Source organism: Mustela nivalis (assembly GCF_964662115.1).
Source record: "Mustela nivalis genome assembly, chromosome: 6".
Classification (NCBI taxonomy): Eukaryota; Metazoa; Chordata; class Mammalia; order Carnivora; family Mustelidae; genus Mustela; species Mustela nivalis.
In genome coordinates, this window is record NC_139025.1 from 61,712,550 (window position 1) to 61,735,338 (window position 22,789).

The window sequence follows — 22,789 nt, forward strand, 5'->3', positions numbered from 1 at the left end:
CCCTTGACTGATTTTTTTTTATTTTTTTAAAGATTTATTTATTTATTTATTTATTTTTAAAAGATTTTATTTATTTATTTGACAGACAGAGATCACAAGTAGTCAGAGAGGCAGGCAGAGAGGAGGAAGCAGGCTCCCACTGAGCAGAGAGCCCAATTCAGGGCTCAATCCCAGGACCCCGGGATCATTACCTGGGCCAAAGGCAGAGGCTTTAACCCATTGAGCCACCCAGGCGCCCCCTTGACTGATTTTTATAGAAACAACTGATTTTACTGCTTTTGTATTTAACCTTTTTTTTTTTAAAGATTTTATTGATTTATTTATTTGACAGAGATCACAAGTAGGCAGAGAGGCAGGGAGAGAGGAAGAAGCAGGCTTGCTACTGAACAGAGAGCCAGATGTGGGACTCGATTCCAGGACACTGGGATCATTACCTGAGGCACACTCAGGTGCCCCATGTTTAAATTTTATACTGGTTTATAAGTGTTTATTTTTATTATATGTTTGCATTTACCTGTGAAATTTTTTCCTTTCACAATTTTCTTAACAAAATTTTGGCCTCTTCTTTCCACTAAGAAGTCCCTTTAACATATCTTTTGAGATTGGTTTAGGGGTGATGATGTTGTTTGGGAACCTCTTTACCTCTCCTTCTATACTGAATGATAATCTTGCTGGGTAGAGCAGTGTTGGTTACAGATTTTTTTCTTTCAGTACTTTGAATATATCATTCCATTTCCTTCTGGTCTGCAGAGTTTCTGCTGAAAAATCAATTGACAGCTTTATGGGGTTTTCCTTACATGTAACCATTTTCTCTTGCTACTTTTAAATTCTCTCTTTCTCACTATGTTTTGCCATTTTGATGATTATGTCTTGGTGTGAAACTCTTTGGGTTAATTTTGTTGGGGGTCTCTGTGTTTCCTGGATCTGGATTTCTATTTCCTTCCCTAGATTAGGAAAGTGTTCATCTCTTGTTTCTTCACATAAATTTTCTATACACTTCCCCCCTCTCCTCCATCTAGGATCTCTGTAATGCAAACGTTACTGTGGTTGGTAGGGTCGCTGACTTCCCTTCACCTAGTCTCATTTTTTCTTATTCTTTTTAATTTTTGCTATTCAGCTTGGTTGCGCGTTCCAGACTGCTGATCCAGTCTTCTGCCTCTACTCTACTATTCATTCCCTCTAGTGTATTTTTTTATGTCAGCTATTGAGTTCTTCATGTCTGATTGGTTCTTTTTTATATTTTCTTTCTCCTTCTTGAAGGTCTCACTAAGATCCTCCCTTCTTTTCTCAAATTCAATGAGTATCTTTATGAACATTACTTTGAATTCTTTATCAGGCCTATTGCTTATCTTTGTTTAATGTAGGTCTTTCGCTGTGGTTTTGTCCTGTTCTTTGATTTGGGACCTAATTCCTTTGTCTTCTCATTTTGTCTGACTCTCTGTGTTTGTTTTTGTGTATTAGGAGAGTCAGCTGTGTTTCCTGCTCTTGAAAGTTGTGGCTTTATGAAGAAGAGGTCCTGTAGTGCCCTGCAGTACAATGTCCCCTCATAACTAGAACCAGACATTTCAGCAGTGTCTTTCTGTGGGCTGTGTGTTCCCTGCAGTTGTGACTGAGCTGCATTTGTATTCAGTCCAGTCAACTACAGTGACCCATTTTGCCTATTGTGAACACACTGGGCAGGGGTTTGTTCCCTGTGCCATTACGGGATGTCTTATCTTCTTGTTCTTCTCCATGTCTGTATAGTGTCGCTCTCATTTATGGTTAGTCTCATGCAGAGTGGGGAGAATGCTGAAAGGGGGAGTTTCCAGCCATATTTTTGCTCCTTCTACCCTTTTTGATATGGTCTCTTCTGCCCTGTTAACTGTGGAAAGTCTATTCTGCCAGTCTTCAAGTCATGAGTCATTTTAAGACTTAGTTTCACTGATGTGGCTATTATGTCGGTACCTGTGGGATGAGGTAAGTTTAGGATATTATGACTCCACCATCTTTTCAGAAGCTCTATCTTAACCATTTTTAAATGTTCATTGGCATAAACATTTATAATGTACAACTATCACAAGTATCCATTTCCAGAACATTTTCGTTTCGTTAAAAATATTTTTTATTTTCTCTAGAGAATTCTTTGATCCATGTGTTATTTAGAAGTATATTGTTTAATCTCCAAGTATTTTGGGGTTTTCCAGCTATCTTTATGTTGTTGATTTCCAGTTTAATTCCATTTTGGTCTGAAAACAGATATTGTGTGATCTCTCGTCTTTTAAATTTGGTAAGATGTGTTTTATGGCCCAAATGTAGTCCATCTAGTGAATGTTCCATGTGATTCTGGGAAGAATGTGTAACTACTATTGTTGGAGGAAGTAGTCTATAAATGTCAATTATATCCAGTTGATTGATGGAGCTGTTGAGTTCAGCTATATCCTTACCAGTTTGCTGCCTGCTGGATTTCTCCATTTCTAATAGAGGAGTATTAAAGTTTCCTATTATAATAGTAGATTCTTCTAGTTGCAGTTCTGTCAGTTTTTGCTTCACATATTTTGACACTCTGTTAGGTGCATACAGATGAAGGATGGGTTATGTCTTCTTGGAGTATCAACCTCTTTATCATTCCGTAATGCCTCTCTTTAACTTTGCTTGCCTTGAAATCTGCTCTGTCTGAAATTAATATAGGTACTCCCACTTTTCTTTTTATTGGTTTATCGTGGTATTTTTCTCCATCCCTTTACTTTTAATCTATATATGTCTTAATATTTTAAGTAGGTTTCTTGTAGCAACAAATAGATGGGTCTTATTTTTTTTTTGATCCACTCTGACAATCTCTGTATTTTAATGTATAGTTAGACCACTGACATTTAAAGTGATCATTGATATAATTGGATTAATATTTACCACATTTGTTACTGTTTTCTATTTATTACCCTGTTCTTTGCTCCTATTTCTGTTTCTGTATTTCACACTTTTTCTGCCTTCTGTGGTAACTGAGCATTTTATAAGATTCCATTTTCTCTCCCTTCTTAGCATATCACTTATACTACTTTCCTTTCTTAATTTTTTTTAGTTATAGCCCTGGAGTTTGTACTATACATTTAGCGCTAATCCCAAGTCCACTTTCAAATAATACTATGCTGGTTCATGGATACTGCAAGTACCTTATAAATAACACAGTATATTTAATCTTTCCATCCTATCCCTATATCATTGCTTTCATTCATTTTACTTATAGATTAGCATATATGTACCTAAGCATACATAATCACATGCATTATTGCTATCTGAACAAACTCTGATCTGTTTGATCAGTTAAGAATAAGAAAAATAAAAGCTTTTCTTTTTCCTTAAGTTATTGATTATTTGGTGCTTTTCTTTTCTTTATGTAGATCTTAATTTTTTTTTTAAGATTTCATTTATTTATTTGACAGAGAGAGTACATAAGTAGGCAGAGAGGTAGGTGAAGGGGGGGGAGCAGGCTCCCTGCTGAGCAAAGAGCCTGATGTGGGGCTCGATCCCAGGACCCTGAAATCATGACCTGGGCCGAAGGCAGAGGCTTAACCCACTGAGCCACCCAGGCACCCCTGGATCTGAATTTCTAACCTGTATCACTTTCTTTCTCTCTGAAGAACTCCTTTTAAATTTCTTGTAAGATAGGTTTACCGGCAACTAATTCCCTCAATTTTTGTTTGAGAAAGTCTTTATTATCCTTTACTTTTGAAGGATAATTTTACAGAATACAGAGTTCTAAGTGTTAATAGTTTTTTTCTCCCAACATTTTAAATATTTTATTCCACTCTCTCCTTGCTTGCATGGTTTCAGGGTAGACGTCAGATATTGTTCTTTTCTTTGGTTCCCTATAAATAAAATCTATTTTTAGCTCTGGCTTCTTTTAAGATTTTTTTCTTTATCTGTGATTTTATGAAGATTGATGATTTGCCTAAGTGTAGTGCTTCCCAAGCTTCTTGGATCTGTGGTTTGGTGTCTGACATTAATTGGGGGCAATTCTAGTCAGTATTGCTTCAAATACTGCTTCTCTTTCTTTCTTTCTTCTCCTTTCATGTAACAGTTTTTTTGTGTTTGTCCCACAGTTCTAGAATATTCTTTTTTTTCCCCCAGTCTTTTTTCTCATTGCTTTTCAGAAGAAAGGACACAGACAGTTTCATGGCATAATATTCCAGTTATTTAATATTGAGATGTCAGGGCCACCTGGGTGGCTCAGTGGGTTAAAGCCTCTGCCTTCAGCTCAGGTCATGATTCCAGGGTCCTGGGATCAAGCCCCGCATGTGGGGGGGGGGGTGTCTCTGCTCAGCAGGGAGCCTGCTTCTCCCCCTCCCCTCTCTCTGCCTGTCTGCCTACTTGTGATCTCTGTCTGTCAAATAAATAAAAATAAAAATATTTAAAAAAAAACAAATTAATTTAAAAAAATTATAGAGATGTCAGAAGTATTGGGACTTTTTAAAATGTAAGCATATGTTTGTAATTTTTTATAATCTTATAATGCAAGCATGTATATTATTTAAGTTGTTATAATAATTATATCTGTTAGGTTTTCCTTTTAATGCCTGCTTTAATGAAGATGCTTACCCTAATTAGATAGGCCTTTTTTTAAATATAATTTTTTAATTTTTTAATAAACATATAATGTATTATTAGTCCCAGGGGTACAGGTCTGTGAATCGCCAGGTTTACACACTTCACAGCACTCACCATAGCATATACCCTTCCCCAGTGTCCATAACCCCATCACCCTCTCCCTACCCACCCCACCACCCCCCCCCCCCCGGCCCCGGCCCCCCTCAGTTTGTTTTGTGACATTAAGAGTTTCTTATGTTTGTTTCCCTCCCGATCCCATCTTGTTTCATTTATTCTTTTCCTACCCTTTCAAATCCCATGTTGCTAGATAGGCTTTTATACATAAAGTAATTTAAAGTGTTTGTTTTAGTGAGAAAATGTTAGTGTCACTGCTTTCACATGTATAACATCTACCATATAAAAGTGGAGTCCATCAAAATTACAAACAATAGGTAATAAAGCAACATCATTTTGGAAGGGTTTAGTTCTCTTATCTTCTAAGGTAATTTAAATCAGTTTAAATAAAATCTGTTGGGGCACCTGGGTGGCTCAGTCGGTTAAGCAGCTGCCTTCGGCTCAGGTCATGATCCCAGGATCCTGGGATCGAGCCCCACATCAGGCTCTGTGCTCAGCAGAGAGCCTGCTTCTCCCTCTTCTTCTGTCTCCCCTCTGCCTATCTGTGCTCCCTATCTGTCTGTCAAATAAATAAATGAAGTCTTTAAACAATAAAAAAATAAGATAAAATCTGTATCAGGTTGGGATTAAATTGAGACAACATTTCACTTAATTCAGTAGAAAGGAAAAATATACCTGATCTCACAATTCAATATAACTATTCTAAACCTTCTTTCTATAGGGGGAAAAAAAAAAAAAAACAAAAAACCTTAACATTTATTTTTCTCTATATACTGAGTTTTCCTCTTCCCAATTCCCTATGAATCTTGTTCTTAATCTGCTCTTCAGAGCCCTAGTATGTTAGATTTTTCTAACAGGCTTATATTTTAGCTCTATTATAGTATCAGTTTCTTTTTAATAAAAGGTTAAATATTTAAACTTAATCATGGTAACCAGTTGTCTTAACACCAGTTCTCCTTAATAAAAAATCACTTTCTGTATTGGTATTTTTTCTCCTGAATTTAATAAATTCCACATTAGTGGTAATAAGTTGAGGCCTAGAACATGTGTCCTATTACAAATGAACAATTGGATATCGTTAGGTTGTCCCCCTTTCCTCTGTAGATATATCTTTAGGTGTGTTAATCCATTCAGTAGACACATTAATGAGCACTGGTTGAAGTGTAATATTGGAGGAAGTAAGGCTCGTTGACCTCAGCATGGAGTTTAATACCTCTAATTAAATTAGGTAGTCGACAGTCAGTATAAAGAAATAGCTGTGCCTCTGGCAAGCTAGAATTATTTATGACTCTGGTTCTTTGTTTTAAACTTGAAAGGAGAAAATCATTTATATCTATCTTATAGAAACTAATTTTAGTTCTCATTTTTTATTTAAAATATCATGTGATTTTGTAAATTATTTTTAAACATTTTATTTTCCCAGAATGAGAGGTAAATATCCTTGAACCTGTTTAAGTGTAGTGTTTTACTTCTTGTGAAGAGAAGCTTTTTCAAGGCTCAAGACAGTAGCAGTAGAATTTTTACAACATAGACTATACTTCTTGAACAAATTAATCAAATATTCAGTTGCACAAAGTACTCTCTTAGAAATACACTGCCTTATCAAAAATCCTCATATAACCCTAGACAAAGATACCTGTTCTATAAATTATCTCTATCTGAGGAAGATTGATGGGGGGAAAAAAATCACTTAACTGAGTTTATTCTGTTTACTCTTAAATATCACAAGTACTCTAAGTATTGGTATAAAGTGTTCACAGGAGCTTGTCTCATTTCCTTGGTCTCCTTATTCTGGCCACTTGTAAGCTTTGTAAGTAGCTGAATCACCCTGTTAGAAGTTTTACGAAGATCAAGTTGAGATCATTGTAATTTACTTAGTTGGAATTACAGTCTGTCATTTCCTGCACCCCCCAAAAGAGGGAAAAGAGGGGCTTAAGTCATTTTCCTCTGAAATATTGTTAGTGTCATGGACAGCACTTCCTTTTCTGTTTTGGAATTTGGTCACAATAGTTTCCCAGATAAATCAGCTTCGTAGACCTGATTAGTCTGATTCTCATTTTAAATCTGTTTTTCTATATTTTGTCTAGAAATAAAACTGAAATATAGTTTTCTTTCCAAAGAACTTTTATACTAAATATAGTCTGGAAAATGAATTCAAAGACAAATTTAAGAAATAATAATAATAAAATAAAATAAAATTTATAAAAATAAAAATAATAAAATTTTTATTATTTAGTTAAAGTGTAGTTAGTATAGGTGGTATAGAAATATACTCATGGTTTTAATCCCAAAATAACAGTCTTACATAAAATAATTTTATTTAATATTCTAGACTCTACCCTTAACCCCCAATTTCTGTAAATCTACTTTTTATGATAAGAATAGAGGATAGAGAAATGAGGAAATATAAATGGTTCAGAGTAAATTTATCTCACTACTGCAAATGGTGTAATTTGGATGCGATAGCAGTGGCTCCTCATTGCATGTAGAATAAAGTTCTAATTCTTCACTATGGCCTTCAGTGATTTGGCCACCTGCCTGCCTACCTCTCTGATCACACCTCCTGTCACTTTCCTTTTCATTTAGTAGTCTGGTCTTATGGCTGTCATTCTAACCTGCCAACGTGTCAAACTCATTCCCATCTCAGAGGGTATGCACTTACTGTTCTTTCATTTGAAATGTTCTTTCTCCACATCACCAGGCTTTCTTATTCTCATTGCTCTATTCTCAGATTCACTTGACAGTTTCTCAGAGAGACCTTTCCATGCTAGCTAAAGAAGTCCCCTTCACTCAGTAATGCTATCGCATTACCCTAACGTATTCTCTTCATAGAACTATGCCTCCTGTCACCATCAAAGTGGGATCTTTAAATAAATGCCATAATTACAGATAATTCTGTTTTTATGCTGTGTACTATGTAATGACAAAAAAATTTACCCAAGTAAGTGCCATAGTTTATATATAAGTTATAGTAATAACTAGATTTACCTGATCCTGTCTTGTTCCAGTTTCTCTTTCTCTGAGCCCTTTCTCAAGTCTCCTCTTTTTCCCATTATCCTCATTCTTTCTCATTCTTTCTCATCTCTGTTTCTCCATTTCTTCAACACAACAAGCATACAGACTTGAACACCCTCCCCTGTTCTTCTGAGAATTCTGAAGTTTGTGTTTGTCCAAATGTAAACAAAAAAGAAGTCACCCCACATGTCTAAAAACTTGCTTCTCCCTCTCTGAAACTTCAGACTCCAACCATTTCCAAATATAATAGCTTTGTTTTCTTGAGTTTCTGTGATGGAAAATACTTTAAAGGAAAATTATACACCAGGCTTCTGGTTATATTAGAAGTCAAGTCCAATAAGGATTTGCCTTTTTTTCAGTTGGTTATTGAGACATTTCAAAAACCAGTTTTTGCGGCACATGGGTGGCTCAGTGGGTTAAAGCCTCTGCCTTCAGCTCAGGTCATGATCTCAGCGTCCTGGGATCGAGCCCCGCATCAGGCTCTCTGCTCAGCAGGGAGCCTGCTTCCTGCTCTCTCTCTGCCTGCCTCTCTGCCTACTTGTGATCTCTGTCTGTCAAATAAATAAAAATTAAAAAAAAAAATAAAGGGAAGAAAACAGTTTTCAAGCTGTGGTCTTTTCAAACACATCTTTTGCACTGAAGTCACATATTTCAATAAAGCATTTTCAAGACTGTCTTGAAATGTCAGCAATGTGTATTGAGTGCCCACTCTGCTAGGGTAATTGTATACTAGACACCATGCTTATTGTTTCAATAAGGTTTTCTTAATTACTCAAAATGAATGATCCAGACAGCAAGTAAACCTATGAAAATATGTATGATCCTAAAATATATGAAAGTATGCTTTTTTAACAGGCTTGAGGAGTATTTGATAGTGTCTATTTTGCTATGTGTGGGTGTCTGGAAAACAGGGGGAAAATGAGGGGTGGAAGCAGTATTAATCAGTTTAAATTTCTGCGTGTATACCACTATCTCCCTAACTGCCTAACCTAATTAACGTCTGTGCGTTCTTCAAGTACCGTTATAGATATAGATCAGTTTTCTTTATTATTTGCATTCAGAGAAGTATATTAGAGGATTATTGATATCAGTAATTATTCAATCATTAATTTTTTGTTTTTCCACCATTGTATCTATACAAGCAGTACAATGCATTTAGTCAGCTCTCTGTATTTGCTAATGTATGAAGAAAAGTAGATGGTAGGGGAGAAGCTTTTTAAGAACTCATGGACTGTTCAGGTATGCAGGATGACTAACATATGATGTAGGACAACAGTATATGAAATAGGAAGAAAAGTACAAAAAAGGGATCTAATGTTTAAAAAAAAAAATGAAGAGCTTGATACAGTAAGGAAAACAGAAATTGAAGACTTCCAGATTTTGACCCTGAGTAATTATAATTAGTTGTTAGGTACTTTCAATAGAGGTAGGGAAGTCAGAGGGTAAGCTGATTTTGTGAAAGATGATATAGTTACTTTGCATGAAATCTAGTTTCCATTTCCAGATGAATGATATTTCATGACATTAAGGAAATCTAAAGTTGAATGTAATCTCTGAAATAATCATGGAAAATGAAAACATTTTGTTGTCTTAAGATAGGCAAACATCTGATTTTCATAAAAGAACATGAAATAGTCCATTAACTACCAAAATTAGCATTCATGAGCTCCATGTCAATGCCTGATAAAATAGGATTATTAAACAGATGGTTTGTGAGCACTTAGGTAATGAAGTAGTGATCACTAGGAGCCACCATGAGTTCACCAAAACAAATCACATCAAAGTAACTGAATTTGTTTTAATAGGATTACCAGATCAGGGAAGGCCATTGACAGTGTAAAGCATTTAGCTAAGTTGTTTGCTGTGAACAAGCCGAAGAAATGTGGTCTTAATAATAGTTCAGTAAGTATGTTCATAACTGGTTGTATAATCACTTCTGGAGACATAAATTAATTACTAATGAAAGGCATATAGGGAGGTGGTTAAAGTATGGTTTCTGGAATTAGACTGCCTTGGTTTCAGTTCTGACTGCCACTAGTCATGTGACATTAGGCAAATGAATTTATCTTTTTAAGTTTCAATTCCTCATCTGTAAAAATAGGGGTAATAACAATTATATTTACTTTGTAACATGTTGTTAAAACTAAGTTATGCCAAAGCACTTAGAATAGTTAAGAATTTAATAAATGTTGGATATTATTAGAACCAGAAGGAACATTTATAATGACTTGCTATAAGGCTGTTACCCAGACTTGTCCCACTTGACATTTTTATCTACAACCTAAATGAAGACACAGGACATTGAATTCAAGGATAACCCAAATGTGGGTCAGAGAGAACCAATGCACTGAGTAGCAGAATCCGGCTGTAAAAAAAGACTTTGATAAGTTAAATATAATCTGAACTTGGAAAGGTAACATTTAATAAAAACAAATGTGAAATTCTCCCTTTAGATCTAGCAGTCAGTTTTACCTGCTTTGAACTTTGTAAGAACAAGACTTAAGGGTTTGAATTGACTACTACTTCCATTTGAGCCAACTTTGAAAAAATGCAGGAAATCATTTAGTTAACAGAGGAAGTGGTCCCACTATGAGCTGATTGTATTAGAGCATATATTAATTAATGTGTTCAATTCCAGACACCATAATTTAATAGAAACATTGGTAAACTGAGGTAATCACGATAAGGAATAGATTTGTAAGCTATAAGAGGAGGAACTCCAAAGATACATTTAACATGGAAAAGAAAAGTTGAGATACATATTGGGCCAATCTTCAAATATCTGAAAAAGGTAATATATAGAATATAGACTGGATTTATTTAGTAAGGCTCATTTTAGAAGAACTAGCTTTAGGAAGCAAATTTTAGCTTAGTATAAAGAATGTTCTGACTGTAGCTCTTTAAAAATGATTGCCCTGACTCATGAAGGTGTAAAGATCCCAACCCTAGAAGTATTCAGACAGAGGCAGGATTAACTTGTCAGGGATATTGCAGTGGGAGTTGTGTATTGGGTGGGAAATCAGAGCTTTAGGGTCTCTTCCAGTGCTGATACTCTGTAATGTATTGAGGACTTCATTTTTACAGATGTTGAATTTCATTAAGTACTTCATCTTCATGAATTGATAATGATAATCTGCAGTCTATATTATATTATATACCCGGAATAAAATTATTTCAGCAGCATTTGAAGTGAATTTGGAAGAATCATTTGGTTGCCAGTCATTTTAGCAGATTCATCCCATGTACAGAAGTCTTGTACTCTGTTTATGAAGTGATTGGTGGGATACCTGGGTGGCTCAGTTGTTTAGCATCTGCCTTCTGCTCAGGCCATGATCCCAGGACCTGGGATCAAGCCCCACATCAGGCTCCCTGCTCAGCGGGAAGCCCCCTTCTCCCTCTCTCACTCCCCCTCCTGTGTTCCCTCTCTGTGTCTCTCTCTGTCAAATAAATAAATAAGATCTTAAAAGAAAAAAAGAAGTGATTGGTATCTGGGTACAGAAACATGTAGGTAGGAACTCCTTGAGAGTTCTCAGAGTATAGAAAAACGTGGAGAGTATACACAGAACACAATCTTGTAAGTCCATAAGAGATAAGGAATAAACATGAAATATTATATAAAGTATTTGTGTTAAATATGTCAAACGTACTGAAATTTCTCTTAACTGTTAATACTCAAAATTCATTCAGTAATCTTTCAAAAATGTATGAGATCTATATAGCAATTAGCAATTTCTCAATTTTCATTTATTGTGTTGCAGGTTTTAAAGACCTAAAGATACAAAAACATGCCTAATCATGACAACATAATTACTCTTTAAAAAATGATAAGGATGTTCTTCAAGCTTTCCCCCTCAGAATGCTTGAACATGTTTAGAATGACATTGTTGTATGCGTGGTTCTTTGCCACAAATATCTTCATTACAGTGTCTTAGTAAAAAATACAATGTTTTTTTGCATTAAACTTCTATAACAGACTTTTAAGACTCTGTGGTAGATATCTGAAGACAAGCTTTGGTTATACGATAAAACTTTAGTAGCCCTTTTCTCCCATTTCTTTAGATAAGTGGGCACTAGAAATTATAGATAGCTTTGGCAAGAGTTCAAGGGTTAATGTAGCAGATAAATAAAAGGAATTTTCTGTAAATTGAGACCTGCATTATTTCACTTGTCTTGTCTTTCCTAACCTAACTCATTTAATTTTAAAAAGTAAATACTTAAATTCTTTCTGACAGTGTGCTCAGCTTTTACTATCGTTTATTACTTCAATTATACTTGATATCACTTAGAACAATCTGCCATTTGGAAATCTCAGTATAGCCTGGAGCTTAGTATTAGATCTGGCGGCTATTGTAACATGTACAGCATATGACATTAATGTATCAAAATTAGATTGGATCATCCCTCCTGGTTAAATTTATTTCACATTTCTTTTGTATTCAGTTAACATAAACCTATTAGGGAAGCTGACACATGGGGATGGCTGTATAGGAAGGATATTTTTAAAGTATTTTGATTAAAAAATGAAATTATAGAGCCATGGCTTTTCTAAGTTGTGTAATCTGTTTGGTTTTTAAAAATGTCACAGAGCCCAAGTACTAAATTTATATTGTTCAACGGATGTGTGTGTCCACACATATGTGTGGTGTGGTGTAAATAATGAGAATTAAAACTTAATATTTTGATGGTTAGGTTTACCATCATACATTTAGAGCAATAAGTATGTTTATGGTTTTCAAAAATCAAAAAAATTTTAATGTACTTAAGCCTAAAAAAAGTCTCCTTAAAAGAAAATAAATATTTTTATACTATATTTCTTAAATAATAGTTTCTGGTCTGTCGATTCAGCCTGATAATCCAATCCATCAAAGTGTTTGAGGGGCATTTCTTGCTTAGGAATACAAATATTAAAGTTCAGGGATTTGCCTTGTATTTTCAGATACATTAACGACATTCATAGTAATTAGGATTTTTTAGATAGGCTGCTGTTAGGGACTTTAAAAACCACTAGAACACTGGTTCTTGGGTTTTTTTGTGTTACATACTCCTATTTGATAGACTCTCTCCTTAGAAAAATACACAAAATTTTACATGTAATTTTAAAATATTCACAGACCTTTTGAACCCAGGTTAAGACTCCAGGGTTATGGGGTGCATGGCGGGCTCATTTGGTAGTAAGTCTTGATCTCTGGGTCATGAGTTCAGGCCCCACACTGGGCGTTCTCTGGGTCATGAGTTCAGGCCCCACACTGGGTGTAGAGCTTACTTAAAAACAAAAAAACTCCAGGGCTAAGGGTAACAGAAGAGAGTGCCTTTTTTGTTTATTGAAATCACATTTAACTTTTTTCCTGCTCTGTGGTCTTGAAGCCAAGTAGATTGCATATTTCAAAAATGGAAATTGCTTGTATGTTAGCTCATCAAAAACTATTGATGACACTTATCCTAGTTCTCTCTTCCAAACCTTCTAAATCTTCAGCATGTCACACATACAGTGTGTCCATTTATCTGAAAGTAGTAGAAAAGCTTATGTGAGATATGTACCAAAAAGGACTCAAGTGTTTGCAGTGACAGAATCAATTAAGATAACCAAATTTTATATTAAAATACATGTTATATGATGATCTCTATGAAGAAAACTCAAGACTAAAGGGTATTAAGTTCATTTTTTCTTATAACTTAGAAATTCAACTTTTGGATGTTTTGCTTTTTTATAATTGTAAGCATTTAATGTTAACTCTCTGATTGCTAAAAGCGCCTTTGTAAACACTACAAATATTTAAACATCTTGAGAGTCTAACACATTTCAAGAAGTCTGTTTGGAAGAATTTCTTGTACAACATTCCACAGGCAAAGAAACCCTGGAAAGATGTTGAACCAAATACAGTCAACCTTCTCTTACTTAATAGATTATTTACCCAACTTATGAATTATCTATTTCTTTTCCTCCTCTTCCTGTTGCCTTCTTAAGGCAACTTTACTGCTCATTAGCCCTTTGAGAGAATGGTCAGAAAAAAAGGAGAAGAATCTTACATCGCTCACTTTTAAAAAACATTTAAACAATTTTGTAAAAGGTTTGGTAGTGGGAAACTAGTATAGTTGCTAGTTAAGAAGAGAATTTGGGCTGGGGCACCTGGGTGGCTCAGTGGGTCGGGCCTCTGCCTTCGGCTCAGGTCATGATCTCAGGGTCCTGGGATCAGGCCCCGAATCAGGCTCTCTGCTCAGCAGGGAGCCTGCTTCCCTCCCTCTCTCTGCCTGCCTCTCTGCCTACTTGTGATCTTTCTCTCTGTTTCAAATAGATAAATAAAATCTTTAAAAAAAAAAAAAAGAGAGAGTTTGGGCTGTATGTGAATTTTTTTTCTGAGTTCTCTGCTTCCCACTGACTGTTGACAACCTAATATTTTCTGGTCTTTTGCAGCATCTCCTAATGTTTTGAGTGTGTTTCATGCGTTGTGAAAAATGATCAAATGAAATTTACGTTTTTTAATTTCTTTACCTTTTAATCTTTTTATAGTATAGTATAGCATATTGTTAGTTGCTCTATGAGAAGCTATATGCTTTTTTCTAAAGCACTATGAACTATTTTCTTGGTTTTCCAGTTGAGACATTTGGGAAATGACGAAGTACACATTGTTTGGTCAGAGCATACTAGAGACTACAGGAGAGGAATTATTCCTACAGAATTTGGTGATGTCCTTATTGTAATATATCCAATGAAAAATCACATGTTCAGTATTCAGATAATGAAAAAACCAGAGGTAAGAACCCCTTCTGTTACATTTTAATAATGTATTTTGAGCTCTTTGTGGGTTTTTGAGTTTCTTCTTTCAGAAGGATTAGACTAGGCATATCAGGCTATGAAAACAGGGGGAAGTGAGACACAGACTCTGGTATCTATGTAAATTGTCTAAATCTGGTTCAGAAGGAGCTGAAACTATAAAAATAGCAAGAAACTATGTTCAAATGGGAGTGCCAGGGTGGAAGTTCTTTCTACCAAACTCACAAAAGGATTACCTTTTACTAAGAGGATGATTATACTTTCAGAAAAGACACAAGAAGAAGTAATCATTCTGTATTTTTAGTTAATATAGCTTACTAAGGATTACATAATTATTTAGTCATGTACCTTAATAAAGGAAAGTTCTACAAAGTAAAAAAAAAAAGTTCCCGTTGGATTTCTTATACCATAGGGCTGAAATACACTTGCACAAGTATTTTCTTTCAAAATAATTTAAAAAGTGTGGTAGTGTGTTGGTACCTTTCTTACTGTTTTAATTGAGTGTTCTTAAATTTATAGAAAACCTATTTTTTGACAGTTGATCATGAATCTTTAGAACTCCTTGAATTAGACTAAGTTTCCCAGGTGGGAATTTAAGCTTACGTCCAGATTTTTTTAGGATTTATCTAAATCAGAGGTCAGCAAACTATGGCCTACTTCCTATTTTTATACAGTGTGCAAACTACTAATGGTTCTTATATTTCTAATGGGTTTTTTTCCTTTCTTTTTTTGTGTTTGTTTTGTTTTGTTTTCAGTGTCTACTCCCTCCTCCCCAAGTTTTTCTTTTTAAAAAAAATCAAAGAGGAGGGTCAGTTAAACATCTGCTTTCCACTCAGGTCATGATCCCAGGGTTCTGGGCTTGATGACCACCCCACATCCACACCCCATCCCCACCTCCCTCACCTTCCCCCGCCCTGCCACCTTCTCGTGTTCTCTCTCTTTGGCTCTGCCTGCTCTCTCTCAATCTTTAAAAAAAAATTAAAAGTCAAAGAAGAATATGCATCAGGGACAACATATGGCCATAAAGCCATATTTTTTGAAATATTTACTCTGTTATCCACAGCTCATATCCTTGCCTTCAGCTGTCATTTGTACCAAACATATTCAAACAGAATAACTTTGAAACTGTCAATCATCTGATAAAATTGACCAATTACCAAAACATAGATTTTTTTTTCTAACAAACCATGTAATAAAAGTCTTTTAAGTTCTGTAGTAAAGCTGCTATCACACAAAAATAATGAAGAACTTGCTGCCTATAAGGATGTATTATCTTCACTGTGTTTACTCAATGGAGGAAAAGGAATTTATTTCCAGTGTTGGATTTTTGTGTACAATTGAGGGTACAGAAATTTGGAAACTGTCAGGGAATATGAATTAGTTAAATGAAGCACAGTTCTTTTGAATGGTAAACCCTGAAGACCTTTGGCATTTTTTGTTTATTATCCTGGTATTAATCATGGGAAAAAATTGAATTTGGATAGTATTTCTCCTGAAGAAAGAACTAAAGAGGAAGTAGAAGCATTTTTGTGTGCAATGTCTTGGTTGTTCTTAAAACTTTTCTCCAATATGAGTATAAAATTATGTTCTAAATTCTCAATTAGGTTCCCTTCTTTGGTCCACTTTTTGATGGTGCTATTGTGAATGGAAAGGTCCTACCCATTATGGTTCGAGCAACAGCTATAAACGCAAGCCGTGCTCTGAAATCTCTGATTCCATTGTATCAAAACTTGTATCCTTTTTAACAGTATCGTTTCTACTCTAATACATGTCTATTTTCCAAGGTAAGTATTTCTTATGTGTTAGATGAATTTCTGTTTATTGATATATGGTAGAGTTCTTCCCCAGTGTTTAAGCAATTATGGTATTTGAGTGATGTATTTTCTTTTTTTTTCTTTTAAAGATTTTATTTATTCATCCAACAGAGAGAGAGAGAGAGATCACAAGTAGGCAGAGAAGAGAGGCAGGCAGAGAGAGAGAGACTGAGCAGAGGGCTCAATCCCAGGATGTTGGGATCATGACCTGAGCTGAAGGCAGAGGTTTAACCTACTGAGCCACCCAGGCGCCCTCTTTTATATACTACTAGTCAGTACTTATCTTTTGGTTAATTAATAAGAGCCCCCTTAGGGTACTCTAATACTCTAGAGTATTGCTGGTACTCTGACACTGTAGATGTATAAGAATAACCAAAATAGTCATTATTAAGTATTCAGTCTAGCTGAGGAAATATGCTGTTTTCAGTGCATGTGTTGTAACAGAGTTACATACAATGTTTGGGATGTATAATGACAAGGAGCCTCTCAGCTGGAAGGGGTAGTGGTGTCAGGAAACACTTATGAGAAATGTGAGGATTGAATATTGAAAGATGATGAATAGAGTTAATTGGGTGGATGAGATTGAGAAGAGCATTCCAGGCAGAGGGAACAAGATAAACAAGATGTGGAAGTATGAGAGGACATGGAGTGTTTAAAAACATGGCTTCCGGAGCCAGATTTCTGGACTCAGATGCTAGTCATCACTTCCTTGGCTATCTAGCCTTGGGCACATTATTTAACCTCTCTGAGCCTCAGTTTCCATATCTATAAATGAGAAGGATAACATCTAGCTCATTGTGTTATGAGAACTGAAGGAGTCAATATATATAAAACTCTTAGAGCAATGCCTGGCATCATATATATATATACACACACACACACACACAGTTTGGTTTTTTTTAAGATTTTATTTATTTGACACAGAGAGAGAGATCACAAGTAGACAGAGAGGCAGGCAGAGAGAGGAGGAAGCAGGCTCCCCACTGAGCAGAGAGCCAGATGCAGGGCTAGATCCCAGGACCCTGGGATCATGACCTGAGCCACCCAGCTGCCCCAATATATATACAGTTTTAAATTTTAAATTGTTTTCTGATATTCCTTATAAAATGAATTTGTGTTTCCTCGTACCTTTTCTATATGATTAAAAACATTTCCGTTATTTTACTTTTACTTAATAAGTTGTTAAGCTTTTACAAGGGAAGGCTTTTAAACTATCCTATGTTCTCTTCCACATGAAATGGATTTATCGTAAGTCTGCCACATACATTCACTTCTTTTGATGAAAATTGACTTAATCTGATTCGTATGCAATTTCTCATGTACTCTGACACTGTGAAATGGAACTATAGGTAGATCATGACATCGTACATTGATTAAGCTTAATGACATTGATGTAGCATTTCTTATTTGTGACAGTTATATCTTCACTTACTGTTAAGTTGAAAGTTAAGATTTGAAGTGGTCATTGTGAAATGTAATGATTTGGTTTATTATTTCCTGAATATCTCTAGAAAGGTAGCTAATCCTTCAAGGAATATATAGATTATTACCCGTAAACTAATTTTGTCCACATTGTCAGCTCCTCTGAGGTTGTCTTCTTTCTGACCTTTGCCTCCTTACAGTTTGCCTGATCCTGATGTTCATCCCTAAGGTTAGTGTCCTCTGCCATTTCTTTGGAAAAGTGATGAGAGAGATTAGACTGTAGTATAAAACTCTTGTTTGCCTCTTGTGTCATAAAACAAGAATTCAGTTTTTTGAGCAAACACAAACTATTTCTGACCCAAAGTACAAACATTTAAGATGCATACCTTACCAAGTAGTTGAAAATGCAAAACTTAATTTATTGGGGCTATGGCTTAATTTCTTTTTCCTGCACCAAAATTCATACTCTTGAGAACTCTTTCCGATTTGCATGTTGTCTTAGAGGTATGGTGGCTAGAGTTGCAGTTAAAAAAATACTGATTTTTTTTCACTCAGGTTCTGCCTTGTGATCTTGATCTAGTCACAGAATTTCTAAACCTCACTTTCTTTGTCTGCAAAAAAAGATAATACCCATCTCAGAATTATTGTGAAGATTAAATGAGGTAATGAATTTGGATGTGCTTAGTAAATGAAATAGGATACGTTATTTTGCGCAGCAATGAATTCTGTTATCTGTAAAGATTACAGTCAATAGTAAAACAACTGTACCCAACACCAAGGAATTGCCTAATTGGGTTTTTATGTTTGGTTGGTTGGTAGGTTAATTGATTGGATTGGATTTTTCAGGCCTGTTTCTTGAAGTTTTTTAATAGTTAGCTCATCTTGCTGAGACATTAATAGATACCACATTGGAGAAAATTTCTAAGATGAAGAGAGATATTTCAGATTAAAAGAGTAAACACGAACACTTTATTAACACAGCAAATATGAGCAATATCCATCAGCAGAACCTCTTCTAGAAGACTCAGAATAAAAACACAAAATCAGACAGCTTAAAGAAATTTTTCTTGACTTGATAGCTTGAATTTAGAACCTATATGGAAATTATTTCCCTGTACTATTTAAGGATATAATAAAGATGCTCCTAACCTTTGCTCTTCTGAGGAATATATATTCATCTTTTACAAGGATTCACAAAGTTCTGTATTAATTCTAAATGTCCAGGGAAGTGATTTCATACAAGTAGATTACTCAATTTTTTTTAACGATTTATTTATTTATTTATTTGAAAGAAAGCACAAGTAGGCAGAGAGAGGGAGAAGCAGGCTCCCCGCTGAGCAGAGAGCCCGACACCGGGCTCGATCCCAGGACCCTGAGATCATGACCTGAGCCGAAGACAGAGGCTTAACCCTCTGAGCCACCCAGATGCCCTGATTACTCGATTTTTAAATGCAACCTTATATACTAATTTAAAACTAGGTATTTTTAAGATGTTGAAATACAGACACCTTTGAATTTTAAATAATAAATACATATCTCAGAAATATATTAAATTTTAAAATGTATGATTTTGAAAAATCCAGGTAAGTTCCCATTAAGGAAAAAAATCATCTGTTCTAAAACAGATCAATAGAACTTAACAGATATTACAACAGAAATTGAAATAGAAGTAGGCTTTGAAAACCACCAGTTACTACTTTATTCTCATAAGAGAAATAAAGGGATAAAAGAATATCTAATAAACTCACTTATATTTGGATAATTGTACTGCTGTGTTAGTTATTTTATGCCTAATAAAAGTACCCACTAAGATTCCACAGCATAAATTGTGCTATTTATGATCATTAAGTACAGTTTAAATTTTATCCTGGGAACATCTTCTGTAACTATGAATCTAATGTTGTTCACTAAATGAGGACAATATTGATTGTCATATGCTGTCCAAATCGATCATGCTGGCAGCCAGAATTACAGTAATCTGTCAGTATTGATGACTGTCTTTCAAGCTTTGAAACCTCTCCTTCACTTCACTTGTTATTTCTTGCGTTACTTGTACTTGAAAAGCATTTTCTTGCAACCTTGGTCTTTGTCAGCTAGGTGGGGGTTTTTTGGTTTGGTTGTTTTTTTTTTTTTTTGGTCTCAAGCTCAGTTTGTTGGTTTGATCATGCAATTGGAATTGAAATGCAATGCTGGGGAGGAAGAATAGGCAGATTCTGGGTAACCAGTGGACCTGAGGGGTATTTCAGGTTGATCTTAGCCATCGTTTTTTAGTTACCTGTTGAATGTGTGTGTATGTGTTGGAATTGGGTTGTTCTGTTGTTGTTTTAATTTTGTTTGGCCTTTTTTTTTTTGCAGTGGGAATAATAAATGTCATAGTATTAATTTCATGATCATAGCTATCATTATACTATACCTTAAATAAACATTTTAAAGCAATTCTTTTATGATCCCACAGATATTTCATCTATGTACAAATGTTAAATATGATGCTATGTATGTACGGTTTCTTTTTTAACAGATTATGCAAAGAAATTTTTAGAAGTTACCAGCATATAATCTCGTTGTATTAGGGTTCTCAGAGAATCAGAATCAATAGAATGTAGGTACATATATACATAAAGAGAGAGAGCTTCATTTTAAGGAATTAGCTCACACAGTTGTGGGGACTGGCAAGTCTGAAGTCTGCAGGAGTTCTTAGAGTTGATATTGTAATCTGAATCAGAAGGCATCTGGAGGTAGAATTCCTTCCTTCCATGGGGACTTTGGTCTTTTCTCTTAAGGCCTTCAACTGATTGTTTGAGGCCCACCCATATACATTATAGAGTATACTCAAAGTCTCTTGATTTTTAAATGGTAATCACATCTGAAAAAAATACCTTCACAGCAATGCCAAGACTGGTGTTTAGCCAAAAACTGGATACCATGATCTAGTCAAGTTGATAAAATTAGCTGTCTCATATATCCCATTTTTCTTAAATTTTTCTTTTTAAACTTTCTTACTATAAAATATAATTTGAAACAAGAGCATAAATTCTAAATGTAGTAAATGGTGAATAACTAAGTTTAACTACCTCCATCTCAAGAAATAGAACTGTATGTTATTCTATCAAATTATTTCCTGATCACTTTTTATGATAGTAGTAAAGATTTGAGAAACATGTAGAAACAAATCATAGCCTAGCCTAGAAATGCATGTAATAAAAAATATGTGTTAATCAACTTATCAGTAAAGCTCTGATCAGCAGTAAGCTATTAGTAGTTAAGTTTTGGGAGAGTTAAAAGATTTGGGGGCTGCATGGGGTGTTAGCACCCCAGCCTCCCTGTTTTTTAAGGGGCAGCTATAGATGGTAATTTTTTCTCCAATAAACTTATAACTTAATAGGGGAGAGAATAATATATAAATTAATAATTATAAAATATGATATAGTAGGGTTAGAGATAAAATGCTGCGGGAGTTCTAAGGAAGTTATTACTTTGAGAGTAAGAAAACAAAGGAAGAATACATAGAAAATCTGCGCCTCAGAGGGTGAGATTTTAGCAGATGAAATGTAGCGTGTCTGTTACAATTCTCGTAATTTATATTTAGGGGCTTTGTATGTATGTATATAATATATATGTGATAAATTTATAATGAAATATTTTGAATTATTTGAAATATTATGAATTTATAATGAAATAGTTTATAATATTATAAAATTAAATGGCATCTTTAAAAAACACATTCTTTCTAGGTTTAATATTCTTTCCTACCAAACCAATATTATTTGATTTGTTCTAATCTGTTTAGATTTGACCTTTTTGTAAATGCCAGAATTGGGTTTCTGTTTAACTTTATCAGGCAAATTACCAGAAGTCAATGATCATTCTTCAATTAGTCACAGTTTGTTATCCCTGCAGTTCTGCTACTCAGATGTAAAGAACTTGTTGCAAAAGTATGAGAGCCAAAATGAAATGAAATGTAATTGATTGGCTCCACTAATGTAGTTTGCCATTCATTATGATAGAACATTATAAAACCTCTTAGGGAGGCCCATCAATATTGCTGCCATCTCGTGTTAGAAGAAAGTGAGTTTATTGAGAAACTACATAATTTTATGTATACTGTCTTTTTTTTAAAAAAAAAGGATTTTATTTATTTATTTGACAGAGAGAGAGAGATCACAGGTAGGCAGAGAGGCAGGCAGAGAGAGAGGGGGAAGCAGGCTTCCCGCTGAGCAGAGAGCCTGATGTGGGGTTCCATCCCAGGACCCTGAGACCATGACCTGAGCCAAAGGCAGAGGCTTTAACCCACTGAGCCACCCAGGCGCCCCTGTGTACTGTCTTTTGAAGGTTATTTCTTCAGAAGATAATATTCATAAATATGGACTGTCCTTAATTTATAAATTAGATTTTAAAATGTGGAAGCTGACTGGTTGGTACATCAGCCCAGGTTTCAAAGTCTAGAACCACATAAGTTTTGTTTTAATCTGTAAAAAGAATACCAAACTCAAGACAGCTGTAAGGATTAAATTACCTACATGAAGCACTAAGTAGCCTGTCATGTAGGAACTCAGAAAATGATAGTTATCTGATACTTGATGGTATTATCATGCTGTACACTAGAAATATTCCTCTAAGACACAAATATAAGTATATATAAGTATATGAAAAGACTTGTGCTGGCTCTTGACTATATTGAAATTGTTATATGAATTCTTTAACTACATGCAAGCAGTGTATTAGCTTAACCCTCCCAACCTCATCTCTCTTACTGTATATACCTGTACTCCTTCCAGCTCTGCCTCCTCCCATCCTTACTCTCATGTCCTACCACACTAACATCCAGGACACCCTATCTAGCTAGACCATATAGATCATCCCTGAATGCCCTTCTCTTTTTATGTTTTTGCCCCATGAATGCCTTTCCCTACTATCTTCCATGTAATATACTCGTTCTGCATGATCCAAACATTGTAAAAAAAAAAAAAAAAAAAGAAAAAGAAAAAGAAAAGAAAAGAAAGAAAGAAAAAAGAAAAGTCTCCTTCACTAGCAACACACTGCCTTATAACATTTTGTTATAGGACTTAATGTG

The 22,789-nt window shown here is 35.0% G+C and overlaps 1 protein-coding gene across 9 annotated transcripts in view; it reads left to right on the forward strand.

The window, feature by feature from the left end:
- The window catches only part of RALGAPA1 (Ral GTPase activating protein catalytic subunit alpha 1), a 256,054-nt gene that overhangs the window by 209,374 nt on the left and 23,891 nt on the right, over window positions 1–22,789 (forward strand). For all 9 annotated transcript variants that reach the window (XM_082737789.1, XM_082737788.1, XM_082737790.1 and 6 more), the window contains 2 exons: window positions 14,304–14,462; window positions 16,087–16,214. In XM_082737789.1, coding sequence (XP_082593915.1) covers window positions 14,304–14,462; window positions 16,087–16,214 — 287 coding nt within the window. The remainder of the gene's footprint in view (window positions 1–14,303; window positions 14,463–16,086; window positions 16,215–22,789) is intronic.